Consider the following 19,445-nt stretch of genomic DNA (forward strand, 5'->3'; position numbering starts at 1 on the left):
CGTGGAGTTCCCGCCTTCCCTGCTGGACATCTCCCTTCTCCAAACGCACTAGGCTGGGCTGCTGGATCACACATTGGCAGCCCCGCAGGGTGTGTGGTTTCTGCCAAGTCTCCACCTCCCTTGCCGGACTTCTCCCCACTCTGTGCACACTGGGCTGGGCTGAGAATGGAGCCGGGTGGCAGCAGTAAAGCCTATCTGCCGGATCGTGTGACGGTGGCCCCGCAGGGCATGTGGTCTTCACGGAGCTTCTGCCTCCCACACTGGACATCTCCCCGTTCCATATGCACTTGTTGTTATGTTTTTATAGTTTAAATCAGTTGATTTGTGGGAGAGAGTGATGCTAGGGACTGTGTATTCTGCCATCTTGACAAGAAGTCCTCATGTTCAGCTTTTAACCAATTTTTTCCTCAGGTCCTAGACCCAAGGACAGCTGATCTGACTGCAACACACAAGCATTATGGAATCTCCAAGGCTGGATCTCATACATATACCTTTAATATTCCTGGATTTTTCTATATTTATCCAAATCTGGTTCCTACCTTCCTATTCTCAGACTTTATTTTTGCTATTCACTCTCAATCTTCTCAGTTGCTCTCTTTTCCTCCACTCTCATACATGCACATTTCTTTCATACTGTGTAAGTTCACATTCTGTCCTTTATTGAAAAAAAAAAACCCTAAAGCTGGGTAACAAATTAAGAATCAAAATTTATTTCTAACAGTTCTGGAGGCTATCGCTAAGGTCATAGGGGTGCATCTGCTGAGGGTCTTCTTCCTTTGGGGGTTTTCTGCAGAGTCCAGGGGTGAGGCAGGGTATCACATGGCAAAAAGTGGGAAAACCATGTCCACATGCTTTTTCTGTCTGTTTATAAAGCCACTTGTCTACTTAACAATAACCCTTAAATCATTAACTCATTACTCCATGAATCAATTAATCCATTTGTGGTGGCACAGCCCTCACTATCTAATTATGTTGCAAAATCCCCATTTTTCAAAGACCACAGTTGAATTTTCCACCTTCTTAACATTAATACAATGGGGATCAAGCTTCAATTTGAGTTCTGTGGGGACAAGGTATAGCAAGATATTAATTTTTAAATTCTGCTACGAAGAGAGTGTCAAGTCCAGTCAGGCTGGACAGTTTTGAGGACCTCACTACATTCTCCTGTGATTGCTATTGAACAAGTGTATTTACGCATTTTAAAAATTTTGTTGTGTTTTCTTTTGCTTACAGTCTGTGGATATGGGTCACTCCTATTTGTATTTCAGTCCTAAATTGACTGAAATTATCAGGCCTACATCTCAACTTTTTTTCACTGAAATATGTGCAGATACTTGTGCATATGTGTGATAATATCTAATGTTATACTAGCTTCCATTCCTACGCTTGACTTGCTGTTGTCAGCATCACACTCCCAAGTGAGGCCTGGGCTGGCCCCTAAATCTTATCTTTTCCATTATCTCTTTTATATTGATTCTGTTTTATTTAAAAATCCATGTCAGATTCCGTTCCACATCCACAAATGCCTATCTGAATCTGATTGGATTCACATTCAGCTTAACTCTTAGTGGCCATCCACTTCATCTAGATTGTGTGGACCATTCTTGGAACACCAGGTTCCAAATACAGTGATGGGGGTACAGTGTGATGTTTCCATATGTGTTTAGATTGTGGAGTGAGCAAATCAGAGTCATGATCATATCTACCACCTCACATACATATCATTTTTCAGGTAAGACTTTTGTATGTGTGACCGGTAAGGGGATCGTAACCCTTGGCCTAACTCATAGTGGCCATCCACTTCATCTAGATTGTGTGGGCCATTCTTGGAACACCAGGTTCCAAATACAGTGATGGGGGTATGGTGTGATGTTTCCATGTGTTTATATTGTGGAGTGAGCAAATCAGAGTCATGATCGTATCTACCACCTCACATACATATCATTTTTCAGGTAAGACTTTTTTTTTTGTGACCGGTAAGGGGATGGTAACCCTTGGCTTGGTGTCGCCTGCACTGTGCTCAGCCAGTGAGCACACCGGCCATCCCTATATAGGATCCAAACCCGTGGTGGGAGCGCCACTGTGCTCCCAGTGCCACACTCTCCCGAGTGAGCCATGGGGTCGGCCCCACGTAAGACATTTAAAATAGACTTTATAAAACAACTTTGAAATACTCAGCAAATTTTAATGAAGTATATTCATCATGCTGTGTAATACATCACCAGAAATATTTCATTCTACCTAACTGATAGTTTGTACCCTTTGACCAACACATTCCCTTTTCCCATCATCTCCCATCCTTCCCCTCAGCCTATGGTAACCTTCATTCTATTCTGTACTTCTAATGTGATTTGATTATCTTCCTTTGAAAACTATCAAGAATTATTGGTGATTTTTAATAGGGTTTTTGTTATTGAATGGTTTGAATTCTTTATATATTTTGGATATTATGCCCTTATCAAATGTATGATTTGCCAATAGTTTCTGTGAAAGCCACAAATTCTCTTATGATAGTTTTGTTTGTTTTCCCACACAGGAACTTCTCAGATGTATGCAATCTCATTGGTCTATTTTTGCTTTAATTGTCTGTGCTTTTGGAGTAATATCTAAAAATCATTGCTCAGACCAATATCATGAACCACTACCACTAGTGTTTCTGCTAGTAGTTTCAAATTTTAGAATTTTAGAACCTCATGGTTAAGTCCTTAATTTATTTTGAATTGCTTCTTGTGCAATGGTTGAGATCAGAGTCATTCTTTGTTTCTCCATGGGGACAGGTAGTTATCACAACATCATTTACTAAACAGACTGCTTTCCCCTTGGCGTGTTCTTGGCACTTTTGTTAACAATCAGTTAGCTGTCAATGTGTGGATATATCTATGGGCTATTTATCCTATTTCATTGGCTTATGTGTCAGATTTTATGCCAGTAACATGATGTTTTCATTACTAAAATCTGCAATATATTTTGAAATTAGGTAGCAGGATGACTCTAGCATACTTTTGCTCAAGTTGACTCTGTTGTCTCTGGTCTTTTTTGATTCTACACACATTTTAAATTTTAATTTGTAATTGTGTAAAAAATAACATTGAAATTTTGGTTCACACTGCATTGAATATGTAGATTGCTTTGACTAGTATAAACAATTTAATAATACTGAATAGTCCAATCCATGAACATAGGATATCTTTCCATTATTTGTGTCATTTTTAATTTTTTCACCAATGCTTTATACTTTTCAGTGTACACAATGTTAACATCCTTCAGTAAATTCACTGCTAAATTTCTTATATGCTACTGTAATTGGGGTTGTCTTATTAACTTCTGCTTCAGATAGTTAGTGTATAAACATGATATTGGGTTTTCTATGTTCATTTTCTATTCTGAAACCACTAAATTTCTCTTTGAGTTCTAAAGGTTTTTTTGTGTTTTGTTTTTTGTTGGTTTATTTGTTTTTGGTGAAGTCATTAGACTTTTCTGTGTGGAAGATCATGAAATTTTTTTCTTGTATTTGTTTGCCTTTCATTTCTTTTACTTGCCCAATATCTCTCATTAGAAATTTCTTCCCCAACTGTATTGGCTGGAAAAGCTTTAACTTTTCACCATTGAGCATGGTCCTGCCTTTCGGCTTGTCATATATGTCATTTATTGTTAATGTACATTTCTTCTACTAACCTAAGAAAAATACAGCAGAGAAAAACATCTTTAAATATGTTTGTGAATATATATAATACATATATTAGGGAGAACAAGGAAAGTTTTATTATCTTCCAATATGTTTCTTTGTGTGTGTATATATACATATACATACATATATATACATAAATATTAGGGAGAAAAAGGAATGTTTTAAGAAGAATGACCCATTGCACATTTCTGGGGTCAAACGTGGCAACCTCCATTTTGAGTAGTTGAGACAGGACGGGACCTGAAAAGTAGATTACAAAATTTAACTGTATAAAAGGGTACATAAATACAGTCTGTACAGGTGTTGGAACATGGAATTAGTGAATAAGTGAGCACATCCAGGTAATCTCTGAGGCATGGAGGAAACTGAGAGGTGTAGTTTATTTGCAAATTGCAGCTGCTCAGTGGAGGTGGGGCCAGGGGGCAGGTGGATCTTATCTGCCCTCACCTGCCCTCACCTGCTCATCTGCCACTTTTTCTACACTGCAACTGGTGGAGGCAAATATGAAGGCCTTGAAGATGCAGCTGTGCTCCCTGTGTGGGCCAGGGGACTGTCCACCATCACTGAGTGGCTCTAACTTCACAGCCAGGGGGCAGCAACCATGAAGTAAGATGTATAGTTGTAGGCAGAGAGGGCAGAATGAGAAAAAGGTGCTTACCCCTTACCACCAGGCCACAGGCTATTCCAAGAGAATGAGAAGGCCAAGGAGCTTCTGGAGAATACCATCCAGCAACACCAACACCTGCAGCAGAAGCAGCAAAGGTGGGCCTACAGCCCCATCACACCAAACAAAGGTGGTGGAGTAGGTTTCAAATTCACCGATATGTATTAACCCATTTAAAGTCAATGACTGTAGTCAAGGTGTGCACCTCCTGTGTCCAAACACATTTGTTTAAGAACAAAGAGATCCATTCTCTTCACAGGCTCCCACACCAGGTAAGCCTGTAACATGGTAGGGTTGAAGAGAGAGGCACACCCAGACTTCTTGAATGGTGAGCACAGTTTCCACAGAAGAATGGAAGAATACAGCACGGTGCCAAAGTTTTACAGCCAGTCTGAGACCTCAAGCAACAAACCTAAATCTCAACCTCTCATTTTTCTATGATATGGGGTTAACTACACCTGTGTTATAGATGAAATGTTCACACACAATCAAAATAATTTTACATCCAGTGGAAATTAGAGGAGACACTGAATAGGGTATAGATATCACATGTAAAAACTTCAATTTAGCTAATCTCATGGTTAGAAGAAATTTATACTATCAAACTAAAAAGCTTCTGCACAGAAAATAAAACAACTATCAAAGTGAGGAGACAACCCAAAGATTCAGAGAAAACATTTGCAAGCCATACTTTTCACATGGGCTAAATCTAAAGCACATATGGAACTCAAAATACTCAATAAGAATAAATAAATAATCCTACTGAAAAAGGAAACAAAAACCTGGATAGACATTTCTCAAAAGAAGACTTGAAATGGCCAACGGATGTATGAAACATTGTCAACACCACTAATCCACAAGGAAATGCAATTTAAAACTACAATGAGTCACGTCAGATGTGTTAGAATAGGTATTATCAAAAAGATAAAAGATAACAAGTATTCACGAAGGTGTGAATACACAAGGTGTATTAAAACACCAATTTGGAAAGTAGCATAAAGTAGTTACAAAGCTAAAAATAAAACTCTCAAATGATCCAGCAATCCCAATTCCGGGTATGTGTCCAAAGGAACTGACAATAGTATGAGAAAGAGATGTCAGTCCTCCCATGTTTATGGCACCATTATTCACATCAGTCAAGATATCAAAACTACAGAAGCACTCAACAATGAATGAATGGATAAAATAAACGTTTACATATAAAATAAAATTCTACTAAGACATTAAAAAGGAAACAAATTGTCAATTGTGGTAACATGGAAGAACCTACAATACACTGTGTTAAATAAAATAAGCCAGATACAGAAAAACAAATAGTAATTAAATGTACTTATATGTGAACTATTAAAAAGTCAAACTAATACAAACAGAGAGAAGAATGAAGTTTACCAAAACTGAGGGTTAGGATGGGGTAAAATATCAGTGGGGATGTGTTGGTCCAACAGTATGAAGTTTCACTTCGGCAGGAGGAATAAGTTCTGGTGATCTATTGCACAGCATGGTGAATAGAGTTAATACTAATGTATATTTCAAAGTTGCTAACACGGTGGATTTTAAATCTCACCACAAAGAAATAAGTGTGTCAGATAATGAATATGTGAATTAGCCTGATTTAATAATTTCACAATATATACGTGTTGAAAGCTCAAATTGTACCCCATAAGCACATACCATTATAATCTGTCAAGTAAAACAAAATAAAAAATTTTTTAAAAGACTTGTCCAACAGTATTAAAAAAGAGAAAAAACTATATATTGAGCACAAGAGAAATACATTGAATTCAATGATACGAACAGGTTGAAAGTTAATGGGCAGGAAAAGATATACAATGTAAACATATCCATAACAAAGATATACCAGCTGACCATACTATTACCAAACAAACAAAATTACAACAAAACTCTTACTAGAAATAAAGAGGGTCATTTATGACAAAAGTGTCATTCAGGAGGACACCATAACAATTGTAGATATACATGCACAAAACAAATAAGTCCAACATCAAATAAAAATAATTAGAGAAGAAATTAAGGGAGAAACAGACTGTTCTATGTAAATATTTAGATGCATCAAGTGCAACTTTCGATATTTGATAGAAAAACTATGCAAGACTGACAAGGGTATAGAAGTCTTGGACAACATTATAAAACTTGAATTTACAGATATGTATATATAGACACAACACCCAACAACAGAATACCCAATCTATTCAAGCCCTTGGAACATACTCCAGAAAAGACCATTTGCGATGCCATAAAATATCTTCAATAAATTTGAGGATTGAAATTATACAATGCATGTTCTCTGACCACAATAGATTTGAACAGAAAATTATTAACTGAATGATACTTCAGTAGTTCACAATTACATGAAAGTTAAACAACAAACTCCAAAACTGCCAGTGAGCCATAAAAATGACACTAAAATTTGAAACATTTTCACAAACAGTAACACAACATACCAAAATTAATAAAGGGCTTAGAGTAAAATTTATATTTGTAAAGGTATACATTTTAGAAAGGAAAGGTCTGAAATCAATAACCTAACCTTCCAACTAAAAACCTAGATAAAGGACGAAAATTAAACCTCACAAAACAGAAAGAAGAAAATAATAAAGATTAGAGTAAAAAATGAGAAATAAATGATGCCGCTGTACTCTCTGCCCACTGTTGACAGGGATTTGGGGACAGAATGGTGGGAGATGGAAATGACCTCCCTGCCCAAGAGGATCCCAGAGACCCTGCCTCCAACCACACCCCTCAGGTTCTATGCTGGACACCATTTTGTCTTACTTGCTCATACCCTTTTTTGGGGCCTGGCTCTCCCCCACACCAAGGGCTCTGAGGGCAGATAGAGAGTTACCAGAGACCCAAGAAGACTCCTTAGGTGAAAACAAACTCTGGGGCCATCTCTACATCTGGAGGCCTACACACAAGCACAGCCATGCACAAGGCAATACACAAGTGGAGTCAGGATTTACCTCTTAGTGGCAAGATTCAAAATAGTACTCCATCACTGCAAACAGAAACACAAAAGATTTCTTAGCTATAGGGCATGTGGTACACACTCATACCTATGATTTGGCACCATTTCAAAATATGAGGAATAGGTATAAAAGATAAATATCCCTTCCAGACACTGCTTTTTACTGAGTAAAATAAGAAAACCACTATTGCTTACAGCTGTTTAAATAAGTTCAAACAAGTTGTTTACAATTACGTGCCTGTGAATTTGTGCACTAACATAGAAATGTTTCTATGCACCCCATAGACTCACTCTGCGTTAGCTTCAAACATCATAAAAAATTACCTTTACTTAGATAGTTTTGTAATACTGGTCATACAAACTTACCTAAACTACGTGAGTAGGAAAAAATCTGGGCTGGCCCGTGGCTCACTTGGGAGAGGGGTGGTACTGATGACAGCAAGGCCATGGGTTCAGATCCCTATATAGGGATGGCTGGTTAGCTCACTTGGGAGAGCACGGCAATGAAAACACCAAGTCAAGGGTTAAAGATATCCTTACTGGTCATCTTTTATTTTAAAAAAATCTGTGTAGTGCAGTACTTTAGACAATATATTTAACAAAATATACAAAAGTTAGAGTGGCAGTTAATGTCAAAAATCCTGAAGTAGGGCCGAGCCCGTGGCGCACTCGGTAGAGTGCTGCGCTGGGAGCGCGGCGACGCTCCCGCCGCGGGTTCGGATCCTATATAGGAATGACCGGTGCGCTCACTGGCTGAGTGCCGGTCATGAAAAAAACGACAAAAAAAAAAAAAAAAATCCTGAAGTAAGTCAAACCAAACTATTTATTATACTAAGTGTACATATTCCCTATCCACAGTTATGCTGGGTTCCATTAAGAATTTTTAACAAACAACATTTTTATGCGTAAATGTTGCATGTGAGGTGTCTTTCTTTTGCATTGTAGGCTGTTTACCAACATCTGTGTCTTCTTCCCACTCATTGGAGTAGCACCTCCCAACCTTCAGTTATGACAACCAAAAATGTCTTCAGACAAATGTCCCCTGGAAGGCAGTGTCACCAGTCATATTGAAATATTGGTAACACTCAAAATGTTAAATGTACTTTTACACTCCATTTATCATTTCTATTTGAAAATTTACATTATATAGTTTTCTCTTCAAGTTCTGACATAAAAAGTGTTGAAAGTTTTCTTGAAAGCTGACACATTAAAGAGATTTAGAAGGATATTTAACTTTATTTCCACTGTTCAATGAGCCAGCCCAATAAGAAGGCTCACATATATTGCATTCTTTCTCCCCATATTTTGATTTTCCCACAAACTGACTTCGGTAGAAATGGTGACAACACAGGATTCTCTTCCGATATACAAGGACTGGTAAATTCTCTCAGAAACTTTATAAAATCATTTAGCTGGAGTGCACTGCTTGTGTTGTAATGCAAACAGAGCACACATAAAATGGCTTAACAGGAAATCATTTCTTATATAATGTGTAAACAGTAGGTTTTGGGATAGTGGTGAGAATATCTCTGGTTTCTTCAATTTCTTCTATTTTAAATTAGGATGGATTTCTTTCACCTGTGGCCCCCAACTCCACCCAAGAGTCATCTTTATTCAGTTGCAGAGAACATGAGAAATCAGGAACTGACTGGAAAATTTTTATTTTGTTGCCTGAACTGGAAGTATTGTTCACCACTTATATCTACATTCCCCTGAAGAGAGTTAAATTACATGGTCATCCACCCAATCATGGAATGCTCAGATTGCAGGCTATGCAAACAAGAGAAAAGAGTGGTTTTATTTTTAAAAGACACAGTCAGTTTAACCCATATAGAATTTCTCCCCTCTTTAAATCCTCTAATGCCTGCTATGATGTGATTCCTTTTTATTTTTATTCATTTATTTTTTGGTGCATAGCTGGTATAGAGATCATTTGTGTTAAGAGCACCAATGTTATAAGCAAAAATGCTCTAACCATAGTCAGCCTTGAGACTTTGGAGAAAAGATGTTTTCACACTCATTCCATACCTGAAGGTTACACATCTGGTGATTCAAGAAACTACGTATCAAAAATCTTCAAAAATAACTAAAAACAATAAATGAAACACTTCTACAACTGAAAAACAACACAGCATAACAACAATTTACATAGTATTCACATTTTTTCCAGTATTATAAGTAATCTACACAAGATGTAAACTACACAGCAGGAAGTGAATTGGTAATACACAAACACTAAACCACTTGTAGAAGGGACTGGAGCATCAGCAAATTTTTATGTCAATAGGGGATCCTCAAGTCATTCTTCAATACCTGAGAACAATTATATGTTTATGGGTCTTCTTCTTGATGTAAGTTCTCTGATGTCTTGAGGTATGACTTCTGGCAAAATCTTTTCCCATACAAAGTACATTCACTGAGATTTTCCTTTGTGTGAATTCTTTTTTGTCTGTTAGGGGGTGGACCAGTACAAGGCCTGTCATATCACATTCATATTTCCTGTGAATATCCTGATGTATTCTCAAATGTGACTTTGTAAAAAAACTTTTTCCACATTCATTACACTCACATGGCTTCTCACCTGTATGAATTCTGATGCCTGCTGAGGTGTGACTTTCAGTTAAAAGCTTTTCCACGTTCTTTGCATTCATATGGTTTCTCACCTGTGTGAATTCTCATGTACATGCTGAGGTTTGACTTTTGGTTAAAAGCTTTGCCACATTCTTTACATTCATATGGTTTCTCATCTGTGTGAATTCTCATGTGCATGCTGAGGTTTGACTTTTGGTTAAAAGTTTTTCCACATTCTTTACATTCACATGGTTTCTCACCTGTGTGAATTCTCTGATGCATGCTGAGTTGACTTAAAATCTTTTCCACATTCCTTACATTCATATGGTTTCTCATATGTGTGAATTCTCTGATGCATGCTGAGGTGTGACTTTCACTTAAAAGCCTGTCCACATTCTTTACATTCATATGGTTCTCACCTGTTTGAATTCCGTTACGCATGCTGAGTTTTGACTTTTGCTTAAAAGCTTTTCCACATTCTTTACACTGATATGATTTCTCACGTGTGAATTATCTGATGCATGCTGAGGTGTGACTTTCACTTAAAAGCTTGTCCACATTCTTTACATTCATATGGTTTCTCACCTGTGTGAGTTCTCTGATCCTTGCTGATTTGCAACTTTTGGTTAAAAGCTTTTCCACATTCTTTGCATTCATATGGTTTCTGACCTGTGTGAATTCTCATATGCATGCTGAGGTTTGACTTTTGGCTAAAAGCTTTCCCACATTCTTTACATTCATATGGTTTTTCACCTGTGTGAATTCTCTTATGCATGCTGAGGGTTGACTTTTGGTTAAAAGCTTTCCCACATTCTTTACATTCATATGGTTTCTCACCTCTGTGAATTCTCTGATGCCTGTTGAGGTGTGACTTTCGGTTAAAAGCTTTTCCACATTCTTTACATTGATATGGTTTCTCACCTGTGTGAATTCTCTGATGCATGCTGAGGGTTGACTTTTGGTTAAAAGCTCTTCCACATTTTTTACAACCATACGGTTTCTCATTTGTGTGAATTCTCTGATGCATGCTGAGTTTTGATTTTTGCTTAAAAGCTTTTCCACATTCTTTACATTGATATGATTTCTCACATGTGTGAATTCTCTGATGCCTGCTGAGGTGTGACTTTAACTTAAAAGCTTTTCCACATTCTTTACATTCATATGGTTTCTCACCAGTGTGAATTCTCTGATGCATGATGAGGGTTGACTTTTGGTTAAAAGCTTTCCCACATTTCTTACATTCATATGGTTTCTCACCTGTGTGAATTCTCTGATGCCTGCTGAGTTTTGACTTTTGCTTAAAAGCTTTTCCACATTCTTTGCATTCATAAGGTGTTTTCCCTGTGTGAGTACTCTGATGCATCCTGAAGGATGACTTGTTGTTAAATGTTTTTCCACATCCATTACATTTGTAGGGCTTATCACCTGGGTGAGCTCTCTGATGCATGCTGAAGGCTGACATTTGGTTAAAAGCTTCTGAATTTTCATTACATTCACATGTTGTTTTACTTTTGTGAATCCTCTGATGTCTGTTGAGGGCTGACTTTCGGTTAAAAGCTTTCCCTGTAGATGTTCCCTGATATGAGATATGATATGACTGTTTACCAAAACATTTCTGACATTCACTGTATTTATCATGTTTCTCTCCTGTGTGTATAACTTTAGACTTTTTATGGAACATTTTCCCAAGTACATCACGTTGAAAAGTTTTCTTCCCTACCTGAGTTATCTCTTGGGCAATGACAGATGACTTATTACAGGCTTTTCCATAGTCACTATATTTACAAGTGGTCTCACCCATATGAACTTTCTTATATGCAAATATTATTGGCACTGTATTGGAGGATTGTCCTTTTCCACTATGTTCAGAAAGTTGCCCAGCTGGAATCTTAGGATGCTCACTAAGATGTTCATGATGACTATGTGATTTCTCAGATATATTACGCTCAACAGGTTTCTGTCCAGCACACACAGCATCAGTCTCTAGAAGAACTGCATTCTGACATTCGTTAAACTCCTCATGCCCCACTCCTGAATAGTTTTCATTATTTATAACCAGATTTAAAATATGCGTTGAATATGCATTCAATGATTTTCCTAACTCCACTCTCTCCTCAGCTGATTGGTTGCCCTTGATGATTACACCTTGCCACAAGTATCTACCATGACTTTCGTGGCTCCTCTCAATTACGTCATTGACTATCTGGACATCTGAAAAGACAAAAAAATACCCATGTCCATGAACCACACATAAGCATGTTTTATCATATGCTCATGTGTAAAGGTAGAGAAGTTTCTCCCAACCCAAGTAATAAAAGATTCTATAAAAATCAATAATGGGTATTGGTTTCAGGAGTATATGAGTTTCCTTCATACTGACACAATGTTATGTTGTATTAATATAATTTCTAACATTATGTCACATTCTTCTTTGCTTCTTTATCTACCTTTTTGTTTTTAAATCATGATGAAATATTTGATAATTTTTACCTTTTTCCTAAATGCAGATTTCAAATAATTGCTTTTCACCTTCCATTTGTTTATTACTCTTTTAATTTTTACTTTTATTTTGTTTTTACTCTACTTTATCTTTATAACAATAGTGGTTATCTCCTGCAGCCCTTTTTCTCATTCTTCTGCTTTGAATATGGCCAGGTTTTCCTTTATTGGCTACCTTCAGGTGCAGAATGGTCCAATTTTTCATCACATATGGAGGAAAATTACTTAGGGTAAGAATTTTGCATTAATGTTTCTATACTTTTTACTCTTCCTTAGGAAATAGCTATAGGCATGTGTAAGTTTTTGAAATAATAAAATCTTTTTCCCACCCTAAACAGAGCCTCCCACAAATTACTCATTTAACCTCACTTCCTGTGCTTCAAAAAACCATTACTCTACAGGAAAGTTCAGTCCACCCCTACAGATACCCTGCTGGTCTAAAATATTTGGTTCTGCAACCAAGAGACTTTGCCCACCATCTTTGAAAAGGTGCTTTTGACTTCTTATAAACTCAACCTGTATTATCTTCCCAAACTCTGGAACACACACTCCCACTTGATAATTCATTGCTCATGAAAGCTTTAGTATTATGCACTGGAGTTTTGGATGGCTGCTATGTTCATAAAAAAGAGTCTCCTACACATTTCTAAATTTGTCATTTTAGAATGATTTCTACAAAGAGAAGAGGAAAATACTAATTTCAAATTTTACTTCCAAACAGCAATCTCAGTCCCTCAACTTGAAACTCTTGTTTCACTTGACCTTCACACCATGAGTCTCTTGGTTCTTCTATAAAATCCAGAGCTCTCCTTTTCCATGCCCTATGCTCAGTCTGCCTCAGCTCCGCAATTTCTGATGTGGTGGTATAGAGGCTCATACCTGGAACTCTTTTCTTATTTTCTGATCAGCTTCCTATGATATCCTGCACTACTTTGGGATTCTGCCAAGAATCACAACCAAAAACAAGGCCCTTACCACATGCAGCCCATAGACCTTGGAATGCTCAGCATCCGGAACAGAACAGTAAGACATAGAGTTTGTTTCTTCATAAATTACCCAGTTACAGATATTCTGTTTTAAGTAACACAAAAGGACAGAGTCTGAAGAAACATGTGCAGAAGAGTGCAGGACATGAGGGCAAAAGAGAATACTAAAAAAGTGAATAGCAAACACAAATGTCAAAGAAGAGAAATGCAGGGATTATATTTTAGGAAAATACACTCTTAAAACACAGCAAAATAAAATATGGAGATATGTATGAGTCCATCTGAGAATATATAATACATGTGTTTGATGCAAGATGAGCCTGCCTCAGCTCATGGACCTGTGCAAAAATTGCTAGAAACAGATGAACACAGCCAAGATCTGCTGGGTTTTATTCTTCCTGGACTCTTCCCAGGATGTGCTTACTAACCTGGGAGGCTCTGGTTTGGTTGTTCTTCTATCATCCATGACTCTGCTCCTTTCTCCAACTTGAGGATCACCTCAGGTTTACTAATGCAGTACCCTGTTAATGGGAAGAATATAGGACTTTATAAAACTGCAAAGCCAGATCCTTGGAAGACTGACAAGAGCTCAGCTCCAGAAATTATACAATAAAGAGGCCAATTTGGAACTTTTGTTAGATGGGGATGACATGTTTTTAATGAAATGTAATTTTACCAAATAGCACAAAACCCTATAAACCATTCCTATTTTCATTAAAAAATAACAAAATGTTTTTCCTGAAAATTACTGGGGTATTTTACTCACCCAAAGACACGAGGCTGTGGTAGGTCTCCAGCATCACATCCCTGTACAAAGTCCTCTGAGCATCATTCAAGTCCCTCCACTCCTCCCAGGTGAAGTCCACAGCCACATCCTCAAGTGACACCAACTCCTGTAATGGCACATTGATCTCAATTCAAGCCACCAGCCCTGGGTCACAAAATAGGAATCTCAGAGTTCACACTTCTTTGTGAGGATGAGTGTCTTATGTGTTAAATAAGGTGCTGATTTTCTATTCTCCACATAGTGGAGGGGGAAAAAACCCAGCAGGAACATCCTGTCACTTTAGTAATAAATAACTAAAAATATGCTTACAAAGCTTACCTTATATCTATGAACCATTCTTTTTTTTAGTTATAAAAGTATGAATAAAATGCTCCTTCTCCAAGAAGTTTATAATCAGGTTTGAAAACATAAGTATAAATACATATCTGAACCAGTGTTTCAGATTAACAAATTTTGAGAAGTTCAATAGAGAATGGGGAAAGAAAGACAAAATATGCTGCATTCTGTTTGCACTCCACTGAAATGCCAAAGATGTTAAGCTCTTCCATGTGAACCACATGTTCTCATAAGTATGAGGCAACAGTAAAACTGCAGTCACAAGAGCAAAGGAAGACACCCCACATTAATGGAACTACACACAGCACCATGTCTAAGTGAATGCCATGGGTGGTGATAACAGATACACACACTATTAAAGGAACACATTATGGAATAGTTCTGCACTTAAATATTTTTCTACTTCAAAAAGCCAAACATTATATGCATTTGCTGTTTTTTAAATACTTGTAAACTGAAATCATATACAAAGGCACTCCAAAATTTCCATCCCACATGCCAAAAATTGCTTGTGTCTGCATGAGTCAACACTGCCACTTTCTAAAAACAGGGTGTAAATGTGGTTTTGTAAATACAAATCAGTTACATACTAGATTTGCAATGTAATAGTCATCCACAAGAACGAGAATGGAAAAAGCTTTAGAGATAATCAGAGCAGAAGAAAACAGGGTGGTTGAAGACTAACTGCATTAGAACACAGAGCAAGGCTGGTTAGCTAGTTCACTTGGGAGAGCATGTTTCTGTTAACACTAAAGTCACAAGTTGAGATCCCCATACAGGCCAACCAATAGAGAATAAATAAATAAATAACAGCAAATAGCATACAGAAGAGAAAAGTAATACAGAAACAAAAAGCAGGAAGACACTGTGGTACTAAAATCCTGTGCAGAAAATAAAAGTCTTTTACTCTCAGGCTCTCTACATAATTACAGCTAATTAGGTACTGGCACTGTAAAGTGTAGCTTTTAGTATGACAGAAAAATATGATGGGCAGAAATAAAACAGACTTGAATACATTATACTTGAAATATCTGTGGGAATGTCCAATTTGCAATTGGATACATGATTCCAGAGGTCAAGAGAGATCTAAGCTGAAGATAAAGATTTGGAAATGTATTAGTCCATTTCTGTTGATTATAACAAAATACCTGGGTATTTTGGAACTAGGTGATTTACTAGAAAATAAAATTTACTACTTGCAGATTCAAAAGCTGGGGAGTCAAAAGTCCAGGGAACACAGCTAGTGAAGACCTTGAAGGAGATGACAGTGACCAGGGGTCTCACGAGGCAAAAAGTGGCAGGGCAGGGAGAGGTTAATCTCTCATGTTCTTTTAAAGCCCTCAGTACCACAACCCTGCCCACCATTATTAACCCACTCATTATGGTATGGTCCTACAATCTAATCACATCGTTAAAGCCCCATCTATCAACTACCATAATAGGATTACCCACCATCCTAACACTGTCACAAGAGGGGGTCAAGTTTCGGGGTGACATTCAGTCCAAGGCAGGGAAATATCAAAATTTCAATGTTACCTGAAGAAATCAGAATAAATGAGCAAACCTAAGAGATTCCAAGTGAAAACAAAACAAACGAACAACAACAACAACAAAAAAAAACAAGGATAGAGTCTGCAGAAGCACTTTATCCTTAAACATAAGATAGAGGAAAATAAATAGAATGTGAAAAACAAGAAGAAATTTTCTAAAATTATTCCACAATTAAAGGAAAGCTCATTATTAAAAAGTCTGCTAATATAACTCATTATATCAATATATAATTCATTATATATATATGTATTTGGATTTGGTCTGTTTGGAAATCCAACATATTTGAAATTCTATGAGTGAAAATTCTTTAAATAATTATACAGGATGGTTAGAAAGATACACAGGGGCCAGGCCAGTATAGGAATCAAACTGTGGTCCTTGATAGTATTGGCATCACAGTCTCACGAACTGAACATAAATGACTGAACATAGCTGAGAAAAAAATCTCTGAGTTTGAGGATAAATCAAAGAAATTAAAAACTGAAAAGCATACACACACAAGAAAAAGAGAAAAGAAACAGAACATAACATCTGAAGAGTGTTGGACAATGTCAAAAGTTGTAATACAGAGTAATGAGAAAACCAGTAGAAGAGAGATGGAGAAAAAAAAATAGAAGAAACACTTAGAACAATAATGTCTGAGAACTTCCACAAATTAATCTCTCAGGCACCAAACCAATGATCAAGGGAGTTAAAATTGCACAGAACCAGATAAATGCCAAAAATCTACATCTAGGCATGTAGTTCTCAAACTTCAGAAAATCAAAAATAATTTTAAAAAATCTGAAGCCAGAGGGACAAAAAAATATCTTACCTAAAAAGAAACAAGCTAAGAATTACACCCAAAATCTCCTGAGAATCTGTGTAACTGAGAGAGTACAGTGAAATATCCAAACAGTTGATTAAAGAACTCTACAACACAGAGTCCTGTACACTATGAAATCAACCTGTAAAAAAGAAGAAAAAATAAAGACTTTCTCAGGGAAACAAAAATTGAGAGAATTTGTTGCCAGTACACCTGTATTGGAAGCAGTGTGGAAAAAAAAAAAAAAAACATGAAGAAGAAAAAAGATAGGTTAGAATCAAGATATACATAAAGAAAATGAAAGAAATAAGTGAAGGTTCAATAAAAAGCTTTTTAAAAATTGTTTATTCATTGCAACATAGTTGATTGTAGATATCTTTGAGATAAAGAATTGGATATCAATATATGTGCAATATGTGATGTTCAAATAAGGATAATTACTATGTTCTTCTATATACAGTGTAATCGATTTTTGTGACCCTTTACAAATACTTCTCTTCCCCCATCCCCCTGAGCATTTCCTCTTTCTAGTAACCTCACTTCTGTTTTCTACTCTTGAAGTCCAATGCCTAATAGGATTACCCACCATCCTAACACTGTCACAGAGGGGGTCAAGTTTGGGGGGGGCATTCAGTCCAAGGTAGGGAAATATCAAAATTTTAATGTTACCTGAAGAACAATATTGTGACTGTTGTATATTTCTCTTATTTAATTTTTAAGTTATTTATTTTCTTAGCTGTCACATATAAGTGAGAACATGCAAATTTTTTCTTTCCATACCTGGCTTATTTTACTTAACATATTTTTTTCTAAATTCATCCATGTTGCTGTGAATGGCAATATTTCATGCTTTTTAAAGGCAGAGTAGTATTCCATTGTATAAATATAGCAAATTTTCCTTATCCAGTCTTCTGATAATGAACATTTAGGTTGATTCCAACTCTTGCCTACTGTAAATAGAGCTGCAATAAACATGTGAGTACAGGTGTCCGTTCTTCATAATTATTTCCAATCCTTTGAATGTATACCCAGCAGTGGGATTGCTCAATCATATGGCAGTTCTATCTGTAGTTGCTTGAGGAACCTCCACATGGTTTTTGATAATGGCTGCACCAATTTACAGTCTCACCAATGGTATATAAGGGTTCCTCTTTCTCTGCATCTCACCAGCATTTGTTATTCTCTGCCTTTTTGATAGTAGCCAGTCTAACTGGAATGATACGATATTTCAATGTGGCTTGATTTACACTTCCTGGATGCTGAGTGATGTTGAGCAATTTCTCCTGTATCTGTCGGCCATTTGTATATCTTCCTTTTGGAAATGCCTATTCAGCTCCTTCACCCATTTTTAAAATCAGACTATTTGTTATTCTGCATTTAAGTTGAGTTACTTGCATACTCTAGATATTAATCCTTCATCAGATGCATAGTTTACAAATAATTTCTCCCACTCTGTAGGTGGTTCTTTTCCTCCGTTGTTTCTTGTGCTGTGCAGCAGCTTTTCAATTTGATATAATCCCATTTGGTTTTCCTTTTGTTGCCTATGATGTGGGGGTCATATTCATAAAGTCTCTGCCCAGTCCTACTTCCAGAAATGTTTCCCCTATAACTTCTCTTTTAGGAATTTTATAGTTTCAAGTCTTATATTTAAGTTTTAAATCCATTTCTTCCAATCCAAAAGCATGGAATATCTTTCCACTTTTTGTTGTCTTCTTTCATTTCTTTCAACAGTGATTTGCAGATTCCACTGTTGAGATCTTTCACATCCTTCATTAACTGTATTTCAAGATATTTTATTTTGTGGCAGAGTACTGTAAATGGAATATAGCTTTCTTGACTTTTTTCCTGCTACTTCAAAAACACTAGTGATTTTTGCATGTTGCTGCTTTACTGAAATTGTTTACTGACTCTAAGAGTTTCTTTGCAGACTTCTTAGGCTTTTCTGTATATAGGATCACTATCTCTGCAAACAGGGATAATTCAACTTTCTCTTTTCTGTTTGGGATGCCCTTGCTTTCTTTCTCTTGCCTGATTCCTCTGGCTAGTACTTCCTATACTATGTTAAATAACAGCTGAGGGTAGATATCCTTGTCTTGTTCCCATTCTTACGGAAAAGCTTTCAACTTCTCCCCATTCAGAATGACAACGACATTAGGTTTGTCATATATGGCTTTTATCATGTTGGGATACTTTCCTTCTATATCTAATTTGCTGATACTCTTTACCATGAAGTGATGTTGAGTTTTGTCAAATGCTTCTTCAATGTCTGTTCAGATGATCATATGGTTTTTCTCCCTGATTTTGTTGATGGAGTGTATCACATTTATTGACTTGTGTACATTGAATGATTCTTGCATCCCTGGGATGAATCCTACTTGATCATGATGTATAATTTTTTGTATGTGTTGCTGTATTCTACTTGTGAATATTTTACTGATGATTTTCCCAAATATATTCATCAAATATATTGGCCTATAGTTTTCTTGTTTGGTGGTGTCTTTATCTGCTTTTGGGATCAGGGTGATGTTTGCCTCAGAATGAGTTTGGGAGAATGACCTATGTTTCCATTTTT

General features: G+C 36.7%; 1 protein-coding gene across 5 annotated transcripts in view; it reads right to left on the reverse strand.

The window, feature by feature from the left end:
• The window catches only part of LOC134382622 (zinc finger protein 717-like), a 47,539-nt gene that overhangs the window by 17,715 nt on the left and 10,379 nt on the right, over positions 1 to 19,445 (reverse strand). For 2 of the 5 annotated variants that reach the window (XM_063103331.1, XM_063103332.1), the window contains 3 exons: positions 14,161 to 14,287; positions 13,823 to 13,915; positions 7,383 to 12,120 (listed from right to left, as the gene is read on the reverse strand). In XM_063103331.1, coding sequence (XP_062959401.1) covers positions 10,448 to 12,120; positions 13,823 to 13,915; positions 14,161 to 14,287 — 1,893 coding nt within the window. In that variant the 3' untranslated portion in view covers positions 7,383 to 10,447. The other 3 variants (XR_010024085.1, XM_063103334.1, XM_063103333.1) reach the window with 3 other exon arrangements.

Source organism: Cynocephalus volans, chromosome 7 (assembly GCF_027409185.1).
Source record: "Cynocephalus volans isolate mCynVol1 chromosome 7, mCynVol1.pri, whole genome shotgun sequence".
Taxonomy (NCBI): domain Eukaryota; kingdom Metazoa; phylum Chordata; class Mammalia; order Dermoptera; family Cynocephalidae; genus Cynocephalus; species Cynocephalus volans.